The 23,314-nt window shown below is 41.3% G+C and overlaps 2 protein-coding genes and 1 long non-coding RNA gene across 5 annotated transcripts in view; 2 read left to right on the top strand and 1 right to left on the bottom strand.

The window, feature by feature from the left end:
- The window catches only part of LOC145456418 (pre-rRNA-processing protein TSR1 homolog), a 157,222-nt gene that overhangs the window by 5,611 nt on the left and 128,297 nt on the right, over positions 1 to 23,314 (top strand). The window lies entirely within an intron of this gene.
- LOC145456454 (uncharacterized) overlaps positions 618 to 23,314 on the top strand; it is a 156,421-nt gene continuing 133,724 nt past the window's right edge. Inside the window, exon 1 of the long non-coding RNA XR_013920605.1 lies at positions 618 to 1,453. This is a non-coding gene — a long non-coding RNA (uncharacterized LOC145456454). The remainder of the gene's footprint in view (positions 1,454 to 23,314) is intronic.
- Positions 20,014 to 23,314, bottom strand: part of LOC145456303 (uncharacterized) — a 63,774-nt gene continuing 60,473 nt past the window's right edge. For all 3 annotated transcript variants that reach the window (XM_080334382.1, XM_080334381.1, XM_080334380.1), the window contains exon 15: positions 20,014 to 21,347. In XM_080334382.1, the coding sequence (XP_080190508.1) occupies positions 20,896 to 21,347 (452 nt within the window). In that variant the 3' untranslated portion in view covers positions 20,014 to 20,895. The remainder of the gene's footprint in view (positions 21,348 to 23,314) is intronic.

Here is a 23,314-nt window from a genome sequence, read left to right as displayed (position 1 = left end):
GATTCAATCATGATTATGGAATATTTTCACGCCTCGCGCGGTTTATTCGAAACAAAACGACTGAACGAACGGTACACAAATTTCGCCGAGAAGTAGCGGTAAAAACGTATCGGAAGGGGGGTCTGGGGGTGAAGCCCACCAGAAGTTAGGTTTAAGGCCTGTGTGGCCCAAGACCAACGTTTTGTTATTGAGGGGGGGCTGACGAAGTGCTGTTACGGTCCTGCACGTAGGCACATTGCACAGGTTTCCGGTGCGATATACGCTGAGTGCTGGTGATTGATTATGGCGACTTGTTCACTTACAGACTATTTGGGAAATTACAAATCGTAGGGACATGTGCTAATCACAGAAACAATCTATAGTTGTCTAATATAAGTGGAAATCGAGATGTGGTCCGCATTACTGAATAGTTGCTTGAATTGCAAAGCCGACAGATGTGGAAAGACAGATTTAAGAAAGCTTCCTTGACTCAATTTTAGCTCATTTTTTTGTTGATACCGTATTACACTCCCTTGGAAAAAAAAATAATTCAGTAATATATAGCTTGAGTCCGCGGGTATACTGGCGAGCTTGAGATGAGTCCGCGGGTGAAAAAGGTTGAGAACCACTGCCCTAAGTGGTGGACGGACACCATAGACCTGGCAGAACAACTTGAATGGAGCGAAGAAGACTGGCAAGACGCCACTCACAACGCAATGTATAAGAGAATAAAAAGCTTGAAAGAGAACAAAAGCAATAAAAGAACTGAAAATGGAAAAAAAATCAACTGGAATAAGATCGCCAGGCAAAGATCCTTCGGGAGGAAAATGATAAAAAACACCGAACGAATCATAAACTTTAAAACCGCGCATGACTCGTATATGTTCGGAGAGGAGAAAAAAAGCGCCAAAGAAACATAACCAAAGATAAGCACGGGAAAAACTTAGATTTAACGTGCAAATTTTGCGGCGAAAAAAATGATAACGTCAAGCACATCCTGACATCATGCACATATGCCCAAAAAATCAAAAAAAATATCGAAGAAGTACTAGAGAAAACTATAACTGACGACGCGATTCTTTACAACGAAGGCACAACAAAAACAGATTGGATTATTTTGTCAATATATAAAAAAGCCATTATAAACTTGAAAATAAGTCTCGATATAGAAAACCAAAAAATCGGGGATCAAAAACTGGAATATAAAATACTACGAAAAGCCAAGAAACGGCTGGAAACCGTGAAAGAAAGCAAACAGATATCCAGCTTAGTAGAAAAAATAGAGAGAAAACTTGATAAATTATGAACATAACAAAGAGGGAAAGAAAAGTGGGCTAAAAATGGGGAGGAGGAGTGAAACAAAACCCACCAAACACGCGCGACAGGTTGGCAGCGTTTCAAACGCAAACGCAAACACCGCACCCCTACACCCACCTCAGCCAACAAAAATATTGGAGTATTTGGTTGTAGTAAGGTAGCCACCGTGAAAAGGAAGAAAGAGGTGAAAGGAGAATAAATAAAAGTACAGCTTCACAAAACGGCGAAAAACCGAGAAGAACAAAGAAGAACGCGTTACATTAATTTGAAAAACTTTTTAAACCCCTTAGTTAGAAAATATACAAAAAATATTAAAAAGAAGAACCTTAAAACCCCCAGACTGGAGCAGGTGCCTACACCAGATGAGAGAGGTCCTGCAAAAGCCTGGGTCTTCGGAGAGCCGGATAAAAAATAAATAAAAAAAAATAAGCATCGGTCGAGGCATGTGTCTTTTAGAAATATTTTTCAGATTATTTTAGACTGCTGGTATCGCTGTGAATTGTGATACATTGTTTAACATAACTACTTCTACTTACATCTGCGCTGGGCAGTCTAGCTTAAAAGCCGTACCGCCTTGCCTGGATATAGCGCCGTACACGTGGTTGCCGTTCTCGCTGTACTTGGCTTAAAAGTCGCGCACGTGGTTTCTTTCTTTCACGAAGTCAGCGTCACGCAACTGCTGAGAAACTGCACGGCAACCACAAACAACTAGACATCTAGAATCTTCACGGATTGCGCAGCCAGCACAATCATACAGATCTAACTCACGCGCCTAGCACATTAGTAGCGCACGTAGTTGTCATTCCCGCTGTACTTGGCCTAAAAGCCACGCACGTGTTTGGTTATACACGAAGTCAGCGTCACACAACTGATGTGAGACCACACAGCTAACACAACTTACAAGACATCCAGAATCTTCACAGATTGTGCAACCAGCACAATCATACAGACATATCTGGAAGCTTCACAGATTGTGCAGCCAACACAGTCATGCAGACCTTACCCGGAATCGTCACAGATTGAGCAGCCAGCACAATTATACAGACCTTATCCGAAGTCTTCACAGTTTGTGCAGCCAGCACAACCACACGGACTCTGAGTTTACACAGACGCCGCAGGCCGCACGTTTCTTTATCCGCGACTGCCACAGCTCGGCAGCTGCGCGGCGTTTGATATAACACACAATCTTGTAGGCGGCTGCTGTAACACCAAAGTCTTTCCACGCAGCAATCAACTGGACCCACCTGAAACACAAAATTTCAAAGATCAATTACACCTTTAGGATTAAAACAAGATCAAATACAAGACAGCCGAGCCGTAAAGTCGCAAGGCAACAAACGGCGAATAGCTACATAGGCTTCGAAAACGCATATATTCAGGCTAGAGTCTTGAAAGATTCGGATAAATTACCAGTAGAGATTTCGACAGAGCGATGTATTACAACGATTAAATAGAAGATTATAAACAGTCTTACAAGCGCAATACAGTTTTTGCAGGCCAAGAAATACCGCATAAATCAACATATCAAGACAATTTCTAGGCTGCGGACCGAAAATCTGCGCTCAGACTAACAATCGGACAAAACAAAGGCTACCATTGTCGACCAAATTTTCGATTGTCTAGTACAGTGGTTCCCAACCTGGGCGATATCTGACCTTTTTTTTTTTAGTCATCCCACGGAAATTAAGTTACAAAAGTGTGTCAAATTGGACATCGTGCCGGAAATTTGACCGTTTTTTTTTAGTCAACCCGCCTGTTATTACAGTTTGTATGCCTGATTTTCGGTACAGAAAATTTGGGGGGCGATGATCGGTGTTGACCTTGAAAAGGGGGCGATGGGGCGAAAAAGGTTGGGAACCACTGGTCTAGTAGCATTGTCAAGATAGGTATTTACAGCGGTACTGGACGCGCCGCAACAAAAGTGGTTGCCACTTTTACATAAATACATTCGATAAGCAGTATTTGAAACTGTTTTCATAATAAAAATACTGGTATTCAGACATCACTTTAAGTAAATCAATCCTATACACACAAAAGAAGCAGGATGAATGATTTGGAAAAAGCTGTTGAAAGAGACAGATCAATAGATGTAATACTAAGTGAAGACATCACCACGGATGAATTCCTGAAAAAAATACTCCAGGATGAGCAAATGAAAGAGATGAAAGAAGACGTACAATCGATATTTCAAAACGGACCGAGATCCTACAATATCACATTCAAAAATGAGTTGGATGAAAATACAAGAAGACTATTCTTGAATAAATCAAAAGGCAAAATACAGACAAGCGGATTGCAGGCCATATGTAAATTACCGAGAAACACAGCTGAAGTTGTATGCCTCAGAGCAGTGCCCACAGAAATTGATGATGCAATTGTGGCCCAAGAAATAGAAAAAAAGAGGGGTAGGATCTGTGACTCAAGTTAAAATATTAGGCTACAAATATGGAGTAAATAGCGTAAATGAGATGTGGAACGAGAAAAAAGAAAAAATAAGGAGAATCATTAATAACTACAAAGGAAGAAGCCTGACGTGGGTCGGGAAGATCCTTATACTGAACAGTCTTGCGGTAACACAACTATTGTACACTGCCAGAATTTTTCAACCACAGAAAACAATAGTCAGGGAAATCGAAAGGATGTTCTTCAGATTCCTGATAGACCCTGAGAAAATGGAAACGATCAGTCGCAAAACACTGATAAAATCCAAGAATGAAGGAGGACTGGATGTCCCCTACCCAAGTTCTAAAATAACCGCCTCTGATTTAATGAAAATCAACAGGCTGGCGAAAATAAAAAGACCGAACGAACTTTGGGAGAACGAAGCAATATATCAAATTAGCACAAAAATAAAAAGATTCAATGAAGGAATCTGTTCAAACAGTACCCCACATGCAGACAAGCCAGCAAAAGAATGGGAAAAGCTGTTAGAATCACAACAAAAAATTAACTGGAATCAAGAAAAATGGGAAGAAGCAAATTTCAAAATGATATACAAAGAAGTGAACAAACAATTCGAGAATGCAACAGAAGAGAAAGACAAGAATATATGGTACAAAGTCAACAACACTTACAGAAATGCGGAACCAAAACTAACGAACAAAGAAAAAGTTAACAACTACCGAATCGCGATGAATGCATATAACTTTGGAGAAAGAAAGGAGAAGAGAAACCTCTTGACGCCAGGTAAGGCGAAAAGAGAGAAGTACGAATGCAAATTTTGCAGACATGCGACAGATAATGTCAAGCATCATGTTTTTGCAAAATGCCAGGTGTCAACTCGGGTTCTACGCAAGGTTGCAAGAATCCTGAAAATAGGTAAACTGAAAGAAAAACAGATCCTTCAAATTAAAGACAACGGAAGCAGCCTAAAACTGCTTATGATCACAATCTTCAAAAGAAAAATATTAAAAGCAAAACAAAAATTGGATATCGAAAACGATTGACAGAGGGAAACAGAAAGCTGGACACTAAACATGACGAAGAAAATATTGAAGAAAATCAAAACAAGAATTCAAACAGGAGAGCTGATCTCGTTGAAGGAAGGGGCCGACGAATGGATGACATGCATCCAGGATCACCTTGATGGAAGCGAAGACGGACCCGAGTCCGATAGAGAAAACGAGACGCGAGTTGGAAATGAACCTGACGACGACGGCCCGGCTGGAGATGAACCCGACGATGAGGAATCTGAAGGAGAAGATTCGGCCGATGATGAGTCTGATGCGGACGAACCGGATGATGATGATGATGGAGAGGACGATGAAACTGAAGCAGAAGCGAACCTGCGAAGAGACGAAAATATATTGTGCCGATGATATTTTATTGTCATTTCACAACTGTTTATATAATCATGTATATTTGAAATATCTTGTATTGCAATAAGTCATATTAGAAATAAACGCCCCCGTCGGGCTCATACAAAAAAAATGAGCATCGTTTCTATAGACAGCCTAACACTTTCATGGGGTGAACAGAAAATTTTCAATTTTTTTATTATTTAGTTTTATATAATCAATAGAAACTTACTTCTCCTGTAGCAAAGCGGTTACCGGATGGAATTGAACTAAATTTTGTGTGTAGGCTTAAATTAGGTTACCTAACAATTTTATCAAGTAGCCCGTGCGATTTGAGAAAAAAAGTCATTTTTGAAGAGCCCTAGTATACAAAGATGACAATTGAAAACCTAACTGCGTAGCACCCCGGTTGAGCGTACTTGCTACTTTTCTGCTATACGACTTGAACTCACTATTTCATTGGTTCTCAACCTTTTTGTCTTCGCGGACCCTTTATGGACCGTCAAGTAGGGTTGTAATGACTCGATGAGTCACGATTTTCCGATGACTCGACTTGACTCGAGTCATTTTCTCAAAATACGGATATGACTCGACTCGAGTGAATCTGTGTATTCACGCGACGTGGACTAGAGTCATTGCGCATGACTCGGACCAAGTCATGTGACTCGAGTCTCAGACGGCCAATACCGACATTTCATTGTAATTTCGAAGAATAGTGTAATAGCGACACTGTTGGTATTTCATCTATTGGCACTGGTACTTGAAAATGCGACCAGAAACTGTTAAAAGTGAGAAAAATTAGCATATTTTAAATGCGAACCATTCGATATAAGTATAACCAAACAGAATTATAAAAAGTGGGTTTAACAAGACTTTAATTCGAAACTGAGCAGTCAACGCAATAACTTGGACTCGGACTCAACCCTCTGGTCGCTGATTTGTACTCGGACTTGACTCGGTGGTGAATTAAAACTGACTCTACTTGACTCGAGTCAAATCTATAAAAGTGAGATTGACTTGTGACTCGGAGCCTTGTGACTTAATTGCATCCGTGCCGTCTAGTACCCCGTGGACCCCGAACTTTTAGTTCAAATTTAGCTCGATTTGGCGAGATAGCGTAGTGGTATTATCCACAGCTGCAACACCACTGGGTTGCTGGTTCTAGTCCGACCGAGGTCGACTCCAGAATACCTACCCATGTGTTGAAGGTTTATCCAAGTTCCTCCTCGCCATTAGGGCTGGGCAAAATCGAGTACCCGAGTGGTTCGATTCTGAATCACGTACTTATGCTTCGAGTCGAGTCGAGTAATCGAGTATCACTCGTTATGACGTCATGACATGATGCAATCTGTCAAAGTTCAAATACGTACCAATTATGCGACCACAAAGAATACAATGGTATTTTTCGACCATACCGATTTCATTGCACTTGGTGGCAATGTTATGGGAGGATCATGACTTCGGAAATGCGGTATTTCCAGTAATGTTCGTAGCTTGTACTATATGTTTCGTATTCTACGATACGGCCAATCAAGGTTTCAAGACCTCAGCAGTGAAAAGTATTGGGCTACCGACACTATAATTCTCGTTGATAAATTAGCTTTCAGTGGCAAGGAGCGTATAATTTCATTACTCGCAAAAATCGTTAATCATTAATCATTAAAATTAATACTCGATTCAGATTCGAGTACTCGAATTATTGTGCCCAGGGGCCGGCAACCGGCCGTGTAAGCCAGGGGCCGGCAACCTTTTGTGTGCAGCTTGCCAAAATGTCGAAAAATGTCAAATTTTCACCAGCTTGTGTGCCAAACATTCAATATATTAATATTCAACGTGTCAAGCAAGGAATACCACCTACCGTTTTTCTGCAGCTGGCAACGGCATCCGTTAAGCCAGTGATTCTTGAATTATTGGATGGTCACGTAGGGCATAAATTTTGGTCGCTGCCGCACCCGACCTATCGCTTAAATGTACGAAATATTTACTTATTTATTTTCAGTCGCGCACGCAATGGGCAATGATCGATCTTCTGTGGTTGATTTCGTCGTTACCAAGTCCACTGTGATCGGTATCATATCCAATAAGTGATAGGCCAATCAGTGTTGTTATACGATGATATGGTCTGCCGATGATGAAAAATATGCCCAGCCCTGTATCATTCAAGTCGGTTTGGTGTCACATTAAGGTTGTTGTGACACTAGATTTGCCTGTAAGGGTCGCGGTGAAGCGGTCAGGATTGTCGTTGCTCCAGATATATTGGAATCGCTTGCACGCCAGACGAAACTAAAAGAATATATCCTTCCGCGAACACGCCTCCAAATTCGCATTTCGACCCGGGACTCATTATTTTCCTCGACATGTCTCATTTGATACGGGGGCTCAAGCTGCGGGCGCTGGACTATTCGGCGCTGGTCTATTCGGCGCCTTGACAGTGGACATGGCCATATATTTTCGAACGTTTTGGACAGCATGCGGTTAGCCTATTTCGTTTCAAGATTTATCGCCGCCATCATTTTGACAGCGCATACATCCCACGTGAATCGCAGGTTGTCCGGAAATTTATGTCCAGGTCGTGTCTTCCATAGCGTTAAAATGCCCAGCGCCGGAATGCCGGTTCATAAGTTGCGCTCCCGTAGGCTGCACAGTGAACCCTCCTAGACTAAAGCATCCAAATGTTTTCATACGATATTCGGTAGATATTCTTTCGTAACTGCTGAAACGGTTGGCTCATTTCTGTATATTATGCACAGGTTTTAAAAACATTTTCTATATCAGAGGTCTCAAACACGCGGCCCGCGACGGCATTTTGGATTTCGAAGTATTCGATAATATTTTACTACCATTTTTTTAATTGGAGAACCTAAAAATCGCTATAAAACTATAGGCTACTCCAGAAGCCTGAAACTACTCATTAAACTTCACTATTACATCACTTTCAAAAGTTACGACGCAGTAGAAGGTTACCTATTGCGTGACATCCCTTGTTCATGATGGTTAAACATGACCCGTTGATAATTTCTGCTGAAAATTGTGATTTGGACTTGGGCGCGACCTATCGTAGAATTACTCGGACTCGATGCGGGGCTTTGGAGCTGGAGCCGGAGCCCGGAGCCCCGGAGCCGTGCATTTTGACTGGAGCCGGAGCTCTACATAAAATTCAGCCGGACCGGAGCCGGAGCTGGAGTCCGTTATTTGAGGAGTAGCTCCGGCTCCGACCTATTTCATAAGATGCTATTATGTATGCAACAACCACATCTGCTGATTTATCATAATTGAACAGCAGGCCTGAATTTTAATGCTGTGCACAGCAATGGCATAGAGCAGGGGTCACCAACACGCGGCCCACGAGGTCATATTTTGCGGCCCGCGACTTGATCTGAGATTTCGAAAGAAAGCTAAGAAAACCATTTTGAAATGCCGAAGTTGGCAACAGTTTCAGCATATTGTTGTTGTTTCAAAATAAGCTATTTTCCTGTGCCCAACATCACTATTCGTCACTAGCTAAAACGGCTTTGGCGATGGAAACAGCATTCCAACGAGGGAGAATAATCAGCTGATATGAATGAGCTGCGCATATTGCCTTGACGTGCAATGGCCAAACACTGCCAAGACTGAGACGCTTAGAGTACGGCATATAGTGCAGTGGTTCTTAAAATGGCGGTGTGCACCTCTAGTAGCGTGAAATCATCTGAAAGGGGCGCGGAGCTGCAATGAATTGAAAATTTTTCCGCGCTCGGCGCTAGTTACATGAAATTCATATTTTGTGTGTACTCCGGAATTCTTATTGTAGAATTCTCTCATAAACAGTCATAACTTTCCATGACATCAAACTATCCTTTGGGGTTGCTAGCATTCTGGTTGCATTTTGTGATATGACGATAAGGGGAGAGCGAAATTTTTCAGTATCATAAAGAGGGGCGTGTCTAAAAAAGTTTGAGAAACATTGGCGTAGGGCTTCCCCACAAGATCGAGCTATACGTGAAGGTGGTCTTTCAGCTAGTAGCGTATCTCGCTAGCCCTAATATCGATTCTTTAGTCGCTGAAAAGCGTTTTCATGTATCGTGCACAGCTCAGAGTTCAAAATAGAATGAAATTGATGATAATAATTTTTTGTTGTATTTGTATTCCTTCAATAGAATATTACTTCTTTTGTGGTCACTGTGCCCATTGCCTATGTTAGGTAGCACGGCGTTGTATTGACGTAGAATCTTAAAACGTGGTTGCCTGGTTTATATCGATATTGGTTGGGAAACTCGATGATGCTGCCGTTAAGAACGACGCATTGCAGACTAAACCACCATCTCAACAAGATTGGATGCATCGACTCGCAACTGTGCGAAGCATGTGGTATTGAGGAAACCGTAGACGGCGTAGAGCATTATCTAATGAATTGTAGAAAATACCGCTATCAAAGAGAATGCTTACGACGCCATGCAAAGTCGAAGAATGTAAATTTCGACATACGAACCCTACTGACTGATCCACAAGTACTGCGATATGTTGTTGAATATGTTAGATCGACTCGAGGAATATTGTAAAACCTTTTTATGTGCACATATGTAGCCTACCTATCTCAGTTATATATTATGAACTTTCCGTAGCGTTTAACTTGTTTCTGTCCGTGGCGCAAAAAGCCTTCAGTTGTGATAAGCGCCACTCATGCCAATGTTTTTACCTATAATAATAATAATAATAATAACCAGTGACAGAAAACGAACAAGTAAAAATTCTGTGGGATGTACCAGTTATAACTGACCGCGAAATCAGAAGCAACCGCCCGGATATAATCGTCAAACTAAAAAAGAAAAGAGAATGCTTATTCATTGAACTGGCTGTCCCAGCTGATCACAACCTACTGCAAAAAAAATCAGAAAAACACTCTAAATACGCAGACCTCAAAATGGAATGTGAGAAAATGTGGCGATGCAAAATAAACATTGTACCGATAGTCATTGGCGCTACAGGGGTCGTGAGCAAAAAACTCATGAGACATATCGAACAAATTCCGGGTAACGTTCGATTCGACATGATCCAAAAGATCACATTATTGGGCACTGTGCACATTCTTCGGAAGGCCTTGAATGCACCACTGGACTAAAATTACACTTGTGAGTCACAGCATAATTTCTGTAATTTCAATTCTCCATCTTCAATCATCTCTACCTCTGCTCTGTAACCCTTGCCAATTCTTCATCTGCTGCAATTCTGTAATCTGACTTCTCCGTGTATTGCATAGGAATAACAATTTGAATGTATTACTGAAATTTTAAAAATTTACTCCAATCTCGCCATTTTCCTTTGGGGGCAGGTTGCTCCCCGGATTATGTGTGTATCTACCAGTTTTACTGTGAATAAAGAATATAATATCGATATTGAATTCATGTGGCCCGCGGCCGCTACGAAATGTGAAAAGTGGCCCGCGACCCGTTTTGAGTTGGCGACCCCTGGCATAGAGTAAAATGCGTTCTTATGCAACTATGATATTGTCGACAATTGACAAGTATTCATTATGACGTCACAAGCCGGCACGGTGACACCTATATGTCTTCGTTGCTACATCGGATGTTACGGACGGCTGACAGACTCTAGATTACTATAGATAACTAACATATGGGTAGATTAGTAATCTATATAGACCAGGAATGGCCAACCTTTTCGGCTAAAGGGGCACATGCAATTGACGAACGAGTGCGCGGTCCACTAGCCGCGCCAAGCGTGTAAAATTTTCAAAGTTTATAAATAAACTAGGTCAATAATATTATTTCTTGAGTATATTTCGGGTCTATTGTATGCCGCCCACTAGGCTCAGTTTGCAAGGACACGACTATTCGGCGTCTGGCCACATCGATATCGAAGGTCTCCGATAATGTGCGACAATCATTTTGTGCCTACATTTCACCGTCGACGATCTTTATGCGAGCGCAAACGCGAAAAGGCTTTCTCCCGTAATTGCGAATACAGTTAGACTCAATCGGGTAAATTGGGAGTTTTTTTCATTTTCAGTAGGGATAGGCTACCAAGCAAGAAATCGTGTGACAATTAAACACGCGAAGCGTGAAGAAAAATTTCGCTACCATTTTAGTTTATTGTAATGTACGACGATTTACTGAAAATGTGACTGGACCCTGGATCTGCCAATGCGTTGGAACTGATATTTTAGTCATCAACATCCCAAGTGTCGCAGCCAGAATTGTAATTTTTGGTTGGCATTGCAAGTTCACAATCTGAGCAATTCATTTTCGATAATATAATAGGAAATTACCTCGCGGGCCACGCAAAGCCCTCTCGCGGGCCACATTTGCCCCGCGGGCTGGCTACCCCTGATATAGACAGACCCATTCGATAATTTCAGAGCCGTAGCCGGAGCAGTGGTAATAATGCGGCTCCGGAGCTGGAGCCGGAGCTAATGTATGATAGAAGTAAGCTCTGGAGCCGGAGCTGGAGCAGTTTAAATTTAAGGCTGCTCCGAAGCCCTGACTCGATGGGTGACAGAATAAAAATGACTCTACCCAAATCGAGTCAAAAGATACAATCAGAGAAGGACTTTTGTGAAGGACTTTGGTACAACCACGGACGCAACAAACTATCGAACTGGCATGGAAAATAGTAAAATATCAAAAGGTCGTATAACTTACGTTTCGTACCTTATTTAGATATTTAAGGAGGTCGGTATGGCAGTGGCGGCTCGTCCTATAGGGCAACTGCGGCATTGCCCCACCTAAAATTCTGTTCAATAACAATTCTTTACCATTTATAGACGCGCAACAATATATATGTACCGAAATCCCAGCGAAAATCGTATACTTCTTGTCCTTTCGCTTGTAAATGCCCATTGCCCATGTATAGCGAAGTCTCTGCGAAAATCGAATTCTCTTCCGTTTTTTCGCTTTGCGAATGCCTAGCCGGAGAATGCCCCGGTAGCGCTCATAACAAGCTTTCACTGCCTATTCTCTCAAAGCCGCGCGCAATAAAGAAACAGTGATTTACTCTCTCCTATTCATAAAATGACCGAGCAGGTAGGGCAACATAGCATGGTTGCCCCTAAGGTGTGATGTAACAATCGTATCTATATCTGAACTCGGTTACCGTCATATGCGTTTAGTCGACCTTTGCTGGTATAGGTCGATTTTGATGGTGTTTCACACCCTGATAATTCTTGAAACTTGGTATGTCATGTCGTGATGGTGGTATTTAACACTGTCCTAAGTTTCAGGGTTTCTACTTAAAGTTTAGGGTAGTAATTCCGTTTCCAAAGTTGAGTGTGTGCTGATCCGTCATGTATCGCAAACAGATTTTACTCAAAAGCCGGTATTGGTACCCATTGATTTTGACGATGTTCCATACCGAGATCGGTCATGACATTTGGTACGGTAAGTCTTGATGTTAGTATCCAACGCTGTACCAAGTTTCAAGTTTGACGCTGAACTATGTTAGTGGTAATTTCGTTTCCTAAGTCGAGTGAGAGCTGACTCGTCATTTATCGCAAACATATTTTACGCAAAGCCGGTATTGGTTTCCATTGATTTTAACGATGCTCCTTAGCTAGATCCGTCATGAGCTTTTACGTGGTATGTCTTGATTTTAGTATCGAACGCTGTGCCAAGTCTCAAGGTTGTCACTCAATGATTAGGGCAGCAATTTCGTTATCAAGGTCGAGTATGGTAGAGATTTGCGCTGATCTGACACTCAGCCTACCTAACGCATTGCGGATTTCACGCAAAAGCCGGTGTATCTGTGTTAACGTTAACTATGTTCCATACTGAGATAGGTGATGAGATGATGATATCATGAAACAGTTTACTAACATCCTCGGTTTGCATTCAAATATTTAGTTTTATTTTATATTCTCCAATGTCAATTTCATCGTGAAATTGTGGCCTTCAGGCCATTTGCTCACAATCACAACCCCTGTCAAGCGCGATGGCTGTTTCGTTTTCGATGGCGGCTAACAGCAGCTGATCGCTTGATCAGCCTATTCCTCAGTAAATTTTAGGCAAAATTGGGTGTTGGTCTGTTCGTAATAATTTTGACAGTGTGCCATACCGAAAACGGTCATGATGAGGCTGCTTCTCGATGATTTCATGTAACAGTGTACCTAGTTTTCGGCTTTCATCCACGCATTTAGTCGGTAATATATTTTCCCAAGGCGATTTTGCAGCAGACATATAGACACTATAGACCGTAAGCCGTATGTGTCGTGTGACAGTCTCCAGCGTCAAGGCCAAAATCTCCCAAGCTGTACCGGGACCGAATTTCCGAGGCTGCTATCCTAGGGTTACCATATTTTTATGAAGCAAATTCCGGAGACTCTTTAGCGCCCACTAGCGGATTTTAAAAGGAGGTGCAACACATTGACCGTCAATATGACATCACACTAGCAAAGCATTGCCCATCGACTGTATACACTATGCAGGAATGGAGTGGAACATAGGTCATGAATTGGGCCATCTGTAATGTGAGCTCTGCTGATTGCTACTTGCTAGGGTCTGCAATAGATTCCTCCACGGGCCGGATGAAATCATCTGGCGGGCCGTGTCTGGCCTGTCATGATTGTGTTTGACAGCCCTGTCGGTGTGGCTATCTATTTATGTGTTTTAATCAGGTCTGAAACATCATTTTTTCTGCCTCCTTCCGCCCAAAAAAGTACTGATCTTGGGCCCACCATAGGGTAGTCGATGTAAGTTGTTGGGCACTTACTATATGCATTTAGCTGTTAAATTCTATGTATGAATTCTGTCAATAATATTGATTCTTCCATATATTAGGCTACTATAAAATACACCAGCAGCAAAAATACACCACATCCGGTGATTTCCAACCTTTTATGGTCGCGACCTCATTTCCGACTTGAAAATGTTCCGTGGCAAAGCTCAAAAGTCAAAACTTGATAAACTGATTACTAAAAAAATGCCGCTTGCCGAAACTTACTCACGGCCTAGGAAGCTGATTACGTCTAACATCATCGCGATCCCCAGATAAAGGCGAACGATCCCAAGATTTGGAACCATCGTCTGTGACTGAAGCATCCAATCGGCCCTAACCAACTCTAGGAACATAACGTTAGCTTATAATTGCGATTGCAATCAGACTTCTTTCAGTAAATGATGGGTATTTATATTTATTTTGATGGCATCTTTTGGCGAAGGTGGTGCCTGGTGCCCATACTAATATCATTATACGTTGCATTAACTCGCGCGCGGCGCGAAGAACAATTTTGAATAGCATAAATCTGCTTGAAAATAATATTGTTTATGTTGATTTACGAAAAACTTTTGAGCCTGCTTCAAGCCTTCAAAATTCCGGACATTTAGGCATATTTTAGAAATTCCTCCCGGACGCAGATTTTTCAGTGAAATTCCGGACATGTCCGGGAAATTCCGGACGTATGGCAACCCTATGCTATCCGTAGTTCTTCAGAATGATGTTTTGGATTCAATATGACATGTCCTGTCCAATCTATGAGATGACAATAGGCCTTTTGCAGGACTTCGATCACGTGACTAGATACGCATAGCAACCGCAAATTGGTTAGCAAGCTACTTTCTCGCGCACCTGCTTCAGTGCTAAATATCGCATAGTGTACTGTTGATTTCTGGTTGTAAACGTTTCGGAAATTTGTTATAGAAGTCATCAGAGATTTACCTGTGCTAGATGTCAATCCTGTACAAAGCACATAGAATGATATCGTCAGAATTATGCAGAAATCCGTCGTTAACGTAGCCGTATTTCGGATACAGTATATTATCATTTTCGGGCTGTAAACATGTTATATAAAACGCAAGTGCGCAAGGATTCAAATATGTTGGATGTCTTTGATTCATGAACTATGTAAACTCCTTGCGTCAAAATGATCGACATTGTAGCCGTTATTTGGTAGTCAACTATGATTTTATGACACAAAATTCGACATTGCAGGACATTGACTGCGTGATATTTATTGCAGCATTAAGTTAGGGTGGATAGTATACTATACTATAGTTGTATTGTAGTGGTAGTTGGTAATCATTGCAGCATTTTGATGATTGATATCGATTGCAATATATATAGGATACTGCTATTTTTAAGCCTAGAGACAATGACTGCCAGTGCCAGTACGTTGATGTGTTATGAATTCATGCAATGTGCTACATACCATATATAAATTAAACATCCTATGCTATTGCATGGCTTCTCAGTTAAACAATTCAAAATATTTAGACCTCCACACCTATATTACAAGTTATTAATCATTCTGTCATGCTGCCAAGTGCCACTACACGAAGAAAAATGATCATCAGCTCCAATTGAGGGTGCAACAAACTGTCCCGAGGCCTGGATTACTTGATTGATTGCGTGGATTGGATTACTTCACTCTTTGGCACAGTGCAAATATCTTGAGTTTCAAGACATGGCTATACCACATGTATACGAATTAATGATCTGATGGATTATCCCAAGAGATCCGAACATAGGCAACTAAGAAATTGGTGATGCCCTCGTCAAGAATTCATCCTGGAGCCAATAATTATCCCCACATAAAATTCGGTCATGCGGTAGAAGGCAGCGTGGTTTCATGCCAACACAAAATGTCAGCAGATGATCTGACCACTGACTAACAGTCCTGAACTTCATTCCCGATGTTGATGTCTGCTTTGAAAATGATATTTCATTTCTGTACAGCAAGACAAGCGCTCTTCCGTGGATGCTATGTGAATATGTCTAGACAAGTGGCTATGGAGGTAGAGGAAAATACATAGGCATAAGAGTCTCGGCAGTTATTGAACTTGATAAGGTTAAGATGCATTTTTCTTCAACTATTTCTTATGCTCTGGGTATCGAATGCACAAAAATTAATAAATTGCACTTCTTTGCAAGTTTATTTGTAAATTCAATGAATCAAAGAATATCATAATAAGTTCAGAATATTACGGAGTCAATGCAAAAGAAACAATGTTAGTCGTCTTTAGAGGATGTTTCTGAGTTGGTTGAACCAATAGACAGATGGGGTCAGCAACGAAGTACTATTTTACCTGAGTACTAGCGTCATTATGAGTTTAGGCTACTTCCACTTCTACTCGACACTTTTTAGGTAGTACTTTTTTGTCAGGTTTGGGATTTTGTCAACTAGAAAGTAGCTTTGGCGCATGATTGCATCCCCTTCAAGCGTGAGGTTGTCATAAAAACTGAGCAAAATAGCCTCAGTACCACGGCAACTAAATTAATTTTTTTAAATTGCACCTATTTGTGGTGTCATCACCCTTTTGCGTTGATCAAGAAGATGCAACATGCAATGTTTACAGTTGTCACCACTCACATGGCATCAATTTCTAAAACTAAGTGACCCTCAACCAAATCTACTTCATGTAACAAATTCGCAGTTGCGAAGTAGTGGTAATAAAATCGGCATTGTATAAGGCAACAATAAAGTGCACTGCTTTGCTTAGTCTTGATGGCAGGTTCTCCCAAAAGATACTTTCGATGTGTTCAGCGACATTTGTTTTATAGCAGCACGCCAGCACCCAAATCAGCAGACAGTATATCCTGATCCTTGCGGGTCCCGGCTGCTTCAGTCATATCTTCCATCCAAAATCAGGCTCCACAACAGACAAATAGTACTGCTTGAACTAACAAATACTCTTACCAGAATATAAACCAATCGCTTTACTTCAAATGCATAAATTTAAGTACATATATGATCAGAGTTGAGTACCGTAATACGATTACGTTACCGATGGATTTCTGCGTAATTCTGACGATATCATTCTAAATGCTTTGTACAGGATTGACATCTAGCATAGGTGAATCTCTGATGACTTCTACAACAAATTTCCGAAACGTTTACAACCAGAAATCAACAGTACTCTATGCGATATTTAGCACTGAAGTAGGTGCGCGAGAAAGTAGCTTGCTAACCAATTTGTGGTTGCTATGCGTCAGAGATGAGCATGGATTAGGATTTGAAAAAACAGGATTTGTGAAATTTTGTCGGATTTGGATTGGATTTGGATTAGACATTTTTTTCAGAACGGATTAGGATTTGGATTGGATTTACCTATTTTCTGGGAGCTTGAAATGTCGTGTGGCGAATGGCGACAAACTTTATTCAGATCAGTTAATAATGTAATTATTGTTACTAAGTTATCTTGAATCAAGTGAATCGTTGGTTGTGAAAGAAAATATTCGAATCCCTCCATTGCATAAATTAGGATTTTTTCTGAATTTCCAGTTGGAATTGGATTAGGATTGGTCATGGACTTGAATATGAAAAAGTTATGGATTAGGATTTGGATTTGAAGTTTCGGATTTGGATTGGATTAGGACATAGAAATTTCAAATCCGCTCATCTCTGCTATGCGTATCTAGTCACGTGATCGAAGTCCTGCAAAAGGCCTATTGCGTATCAGAGATGAGCATGGATTAGGATTAGGTTTTGAAAAAACAGGATTTGGGAAATTTTGTCGGATTTGGATTGGATTTGGATTAGACATTTTTTTCATAACGGATTAGGATTTGGATTGGATTTACATATTTTCTGGGTGATTGAAATGTCGTATGGCGAATGGCGGCAAACTTTATTCAGATCAGTTATTAATGTACTTATGGTTATTAAGTTATCTTGAATCAAGTGAATCGTTGGTTGTGAAAGAAAATTTTCGAATCCCTCCATTGCATAAATTAGTATTTTTTCTGAATTTCCAGTTGGAATCGGATTAGGATTGGACATGGACTTGAATATTAAAAAGTTATGGATTAGGATTTGGATTTGGATTTGAAGGTACGGATTTGGATTGGATTAGGACATAGAAATTTCAAATCCGCTCATCTCTGTTGCGTATGTGTCCGAACTCGATGACCTTTCCAGCTTACGCAATCTTTCGAGTTATAGTCATTTCAATTTCTGCAGATAAATAGTCAGGTATAGTGCGAACATGAACCGTGTCGAATCTTTGTTCCGAGTACGCCGTTTACGCAGTTACCACACTTCAAGTCACAGCTCACCGGCAGACCTCTCGCGGCACATACGTTAAAATCACTGTTGTCGGGAAGTTCGTGTTACCATACCACCAAGTCACTTGTTTACGTTGGAAAACGCCATTATGACGTCATCTTAATAAAAAGTCGCTTGCAGCCCTTGACCCACCACCCGATATTGTCACGAGCCGCCACTGCGGTATGGCAACTATTGGTATTATGTTGCCCTCTTGATGTATAGTTGGTTACATCCTGTGTCATCTTGGGTATCTTTATCAATAAAATGTGACGAGTATGAAGTAGTCGTAAACTACTATTCACAGCTGTAACACAAATGGCTTCTTCGGTGATTGGACATTTCTATTGCTATGGCACAGTAATCATTAGATTCGCAGTGAGATTGATCCGTTCCAATATTCGAAGATAAATATAACACTGATTGAATTTGACTTTGGTAATGACATGACTAATAGCCTAGTTATCAGGAGGCTTTCCGAAACCCGGATTTGGCAGTACTGCTCCAATGCTCGGATATCAGATCAATCTTTGTACAATTATAAAATTCTACCTATAATTGCGGCACGTCAAATGTCCGCTAACTGCAAAATTATAACGAGACAGCTTTTACGAAGTCCCGATATTTGTTCTCTCGCATTATGGTGTCTACAACTAATTATTTTGACAAAATGTCAAGTACAGCAACAATTTTATTCAAATATATAAAAATGTCACCTTACGTGTCAGGCGTGAATTCGCAATAGTAATTCACATGTTTACGAGACGTGTGGAATGTCAGTCTGCAAGGTCCCCTCGAATAAGGCCCACTTGGAAATGCATTGAATTCCCCTATTATTGGTGCTGCGGCCCGCGGCGCCATCAACAAGTAGGAAATTGGCCCGCGAGCACATTTGAGTTTGAGACCTCTGTTCTATATACATACATATTTATTTATTGGGGGTTCTCATATCATAATCAAGACATCATGTTCCAATAAATCGCGCGAGGCGCGGTAAATAAATTCAAGATAAGTAAAATAAGCCCCAAAAGCCTCTGTTTTATGTTGATTTACAAAATAACTTTGGATCGCCTACGAGCTTTGTACATTTTGAAAACTTGTTTCACTTTTTGCAAAAACATGGTCTCAATATGTCGTTTGCGTGAAATCATTTGGCGTGCCAGGAAAACTCATTTCGCGTGCCACAAATGGCACGCGTGCCGGGGTTTGCCGACCCCTGTCTTATAAAAGTCTAGAAGTGGGTCATGATATAAGTCGGCAGCTACGGAATAAAAATGAAGAAAATGGGCCTAGTGTGAATGACCAATGACTATAGTAGTCGACAAACACCATACCACAAACAAGCTCAATTATCGTGCAACCGTCATCTGTGTTTTGCGAATACTAATTGCAGGCTAGTGCCAAATAGCAATAAATTAACATCACACTATTTCTGCGGAAATTGGGCAGACTGTTGGGAATTCTGCAGCTGCATTTCTTGAAATACGCGGCCGTGTCTTGAAAATCCGGCTCTTCGATGTGATATGAACCAGTGCCGAAAATTTATTTCTACAGATATAGGTGGTGGCGGATGGTATAATAACGGGCACCGACGACCCCTTCGAGTATGATCGCAGCATATATACCACTAGAATTGAGACTCCGATTTTTCATTGAACATATAACGTCCATCCTAGTAACTTTCATCCAGCAGCTCATCTTGAACTTGTCCTGGGATAGCGGTTATGTATGTCACCCCAACAAAACATCTCTAAACGGCAATCTGTTTTTGTTCCATCGGCAGGCTATTGGCAATTAAAATGAGTTTACACAGTAGGATATTTCACCCCAGACGGCCATTGATGTGAGTCACGAAGCGAAGCTGCCTTGTAATAATCAATCATTTTGCAAGTTTATAAGCTTCGCGGACGCCCTGAAAATGCTTCGCGGACCACCGGTTGAGAACCGCAGCACTATTGCAATAACTCATTTATTTTCGGCTTGAAGATTTGTCATATGAAAAAGTCAAACACACAATGTTACAGCGAATGTCGCATCACAGATATGGTATTACGAAAGAAAATACAGTACATACGCCAATCGCAAAACTGCCAGGTATTAACCAATCATTTCAGAAATAGGCAAGCGATTAGGACTCGTCACTACGCTCACACTCCTTAATAGAAACGAATTTTAAGTCAAGACGCCAACATCAATTAACCCATACCAATATGGGAATGGCATAAAAATTAATCGATATAAACGATCTAGCATTCGGACGACTCAATGTAACGAAGCGCTTCAACTTGGCGAATGTAACGTAACGACAAGACTAGTAAATTCAGCCGGAGCATTTCCGGCAGTTGTAATAAAACATATCAGAAACTATCATTCGGTAGTCGCAATCGATTCCAGACGATAGACATTCCAGTGAAATAACGAGTCCAGATTTGTTTATACGCATAGACACGTTTCCTGACCGTACGATGGAATAGACCGTTACACACTGGAGGCCTTCGTCAGTATTTCGCCATCCGGCTGTGTCTACAGACCGGAAGCAACTAAAACAAATATAATCAATCACGTTTCCATCCACCGCATGCAATAATGGTTAACGTCATCCACAGATACACAGAGCAGTGAACACGAACAGTCACAGAACGCACAACCAACACAGGAATAACATGGAAAACGTAAACCTCATTTCAAAATCAAGTGCTCACGAGGACGAATAACAGCAACAAAATCCGCAAATAAACAATGTAGGAGTTGGTTAATCACGGCCTATAGTATATGTACGATAGAAGAACATGACAGCTCGTTAACTCCGCCGACAAAATGAAGACACACGCGCCTTCAACATTTCGGGATCCTGATCACTGGTATTTTATCCAATATAAAGATGCCGTTCATCGGAGTCACCCGGTTTTTGAGTGCAGATAAATCAACCGTTTGCTGCTTACGCGAAGACGCGCTTTTCGAAACCGCTGTTTGACTGGTACATGCAGACGCGGAGTTGGATGCCAAAGTCTTCCGCACGCCGATGTTTTTAGCCTTTTTCAAGGCGCGAATCGTACGGGCTCGTTTCGATTTGCCGAGACCTTTCGGAACGCGACGAACGCCCTTGAAGCGTAGCAGGTACGGCAAGCGACGGCCAGGCGGGGCCGCTGGCGATGGCGTGGCTGCTGGAGGCGCGCCATGTGGCCGGTGTTTATTAGCACTGCCAATGCACAACCAAAGACCGCGCACCTCGTCCTCGTCGCAATCACTCTCGCTATCCGTTGATTCAGATTCTTCGGCGCGGCCAGCTGTAAATTGTTCGGGAAAACGTTCAGTCTTTGGATCTATGAGTAGGTGTTGATACTATTCGAGGCCCGTAATCAGTCATTTGTTTTGATACATATTTCGTCATACTTATTCGTCCATTGGTATATTGCATACTTAAATGCACTGATCGATGTGTTTATATATATATATGTATTCTTTGACCTCATACTTTATTAATTCGTTAATTTGTTACTTTATTAATTCGTTAATTTGTCTTTAACATTGCTGTACACGTGTACAGCGGCTAGTAATACTGCATAATACTGGACAATATATCGCGTAGCCAAAACCGGGTCATGGTGCGGCCCGCGACGCGATTGTGAGTAGCCCGCGAAAAGTTCCTTGGAATTAAGACTATAAAATCCATCTATTAATGTTAATGCGTTTCTTTGAAGTCTATTTTGTTTATGTACCTGTGATTACGTAACCTGCACACGTGGTATGAGTAATCCAGATTCAAAATGAAGCCCATATCGCAAACTATGTCATAACAACTAATGTTACAATTCACTGTTTCCATAATGAAGTGCAAATCTTGTTTGCATTTGATTAGCGGCCATTCTCACTCACAAACGACGTTTGTCAAGCAATGAAAGATGCGGCTGAAGGCCGACATGTCACTATGATTTGGAACAGCAGTGAACCGGTCTTTTCAGTTTATGAAGGGCACCAAGCAGGTCTCCGGAATATCATTTGAGTTGACATGATGAGAAAAATCATGCAGCGAATACTACATACATCTGGCTGATGCGAACCTCCTAGCTAGAGAAACTAGCAAAACAGCAAAGCTATTTTTCCAAGCCACACGTAGGTAGGGACGCAGCTTCATATCATCGCATCCACTTAGCAACATGTGTTAACGTAATTCATTGCTTTCAATTTAGAAATAAAACTGCACGCCACGGAACATAGTCTAAAGCTAAACGTTCGTCTCGGACAGCCAACGTATTTTCTGCTTCACATTTGGCCGTCCGGGGAAAATTGTTGCCCACCCCTGATTCACCCTATTTATCAGTCTGACTTTGATTCATCTATTTTTTCCTGTTAGTTTTAAATTCTACTTCACATATAAGACGCTGCGTTACGTTATCACTGTCTGAACAATGAAGGTTCTGGTTGACACAAAGAACCACATGACAATATCACCGGCACCAGTCAGTAACGACCAACAACCGTTATTTTGTAGCGCAAATTTGAATGACTGTTTTCTCTCATCGGTTGACGAAATATACCTATCTTTAGTCGGCGCATAATGTTTGAGCGCTGTTTCTAGAGACTGTCCCAGTTTGCGATAGAAAGAAACTGAGCATATTTTCATCTGTACCATCGAGGTGCTTTTGCGATGGAGACGAGATGGAACCGTCGGTTCGGTTATCGTGTGTATACCAACATCTTTATGATTCAGTTGCCCTGATACTGGGGCCATTTCGACAACTCGATACGGCTCGAGCGGTGATGCCTTACCACACTCAGTTTGGTTTCATAAAGTAAAAAGTCGTTTTGGAAGTATTTGCATCACGTTTATGCAGTCGCCATAACGACTGGTCGAAACAGCCCCTGCATCACGGTAACCGAATAGATTTTCTAAAATTGCAACTATTAGCAGTGTCATTCTCATTACTCATTTTGCGCTGATCTCATATGCAGTATGCACGACCGAACCTAACATTTAAAGACCTTCAATCTATTAAGTTACTACCAAGTAAGTTGGACGCGTCTTGGTAATCGCTAATTATACTGCAATTTAGCATTGAGAGTATTTTCGGCGCTGTACTTCCACTTCAGTATCAAGTAACCAACGCTGACTACTTTGGTCTCTACTCTCTTCTGCTTCTTAGAACTCTGGCTGGACTTAGAATCGGATGCAATGAGGATAACATACAGATTTGAAAATATTTAATCAGAACCTCTCTTTTATAAAGTGTAGGCCCAAGTCTAGGTTGAGTAA

This window comes from Botryllus schlosseri, chromosome 14 (assembly GCF_051294905.1).
Source record: "Botryllus schlosseri isolate E-star chromosome 14, Bs_hap1, whole genome shotgun sequence".
NCBI lineage: Eukaryota > Metazoa > Chordata > Ascidiacea > Stolidobranchia > Styelidae > Botryllus > Botryllus schlosseri.
Note: the sequence above shows the minus strand (reverse complement) of the source record. Positions and strands in the feature narration are given on the sequence as shown.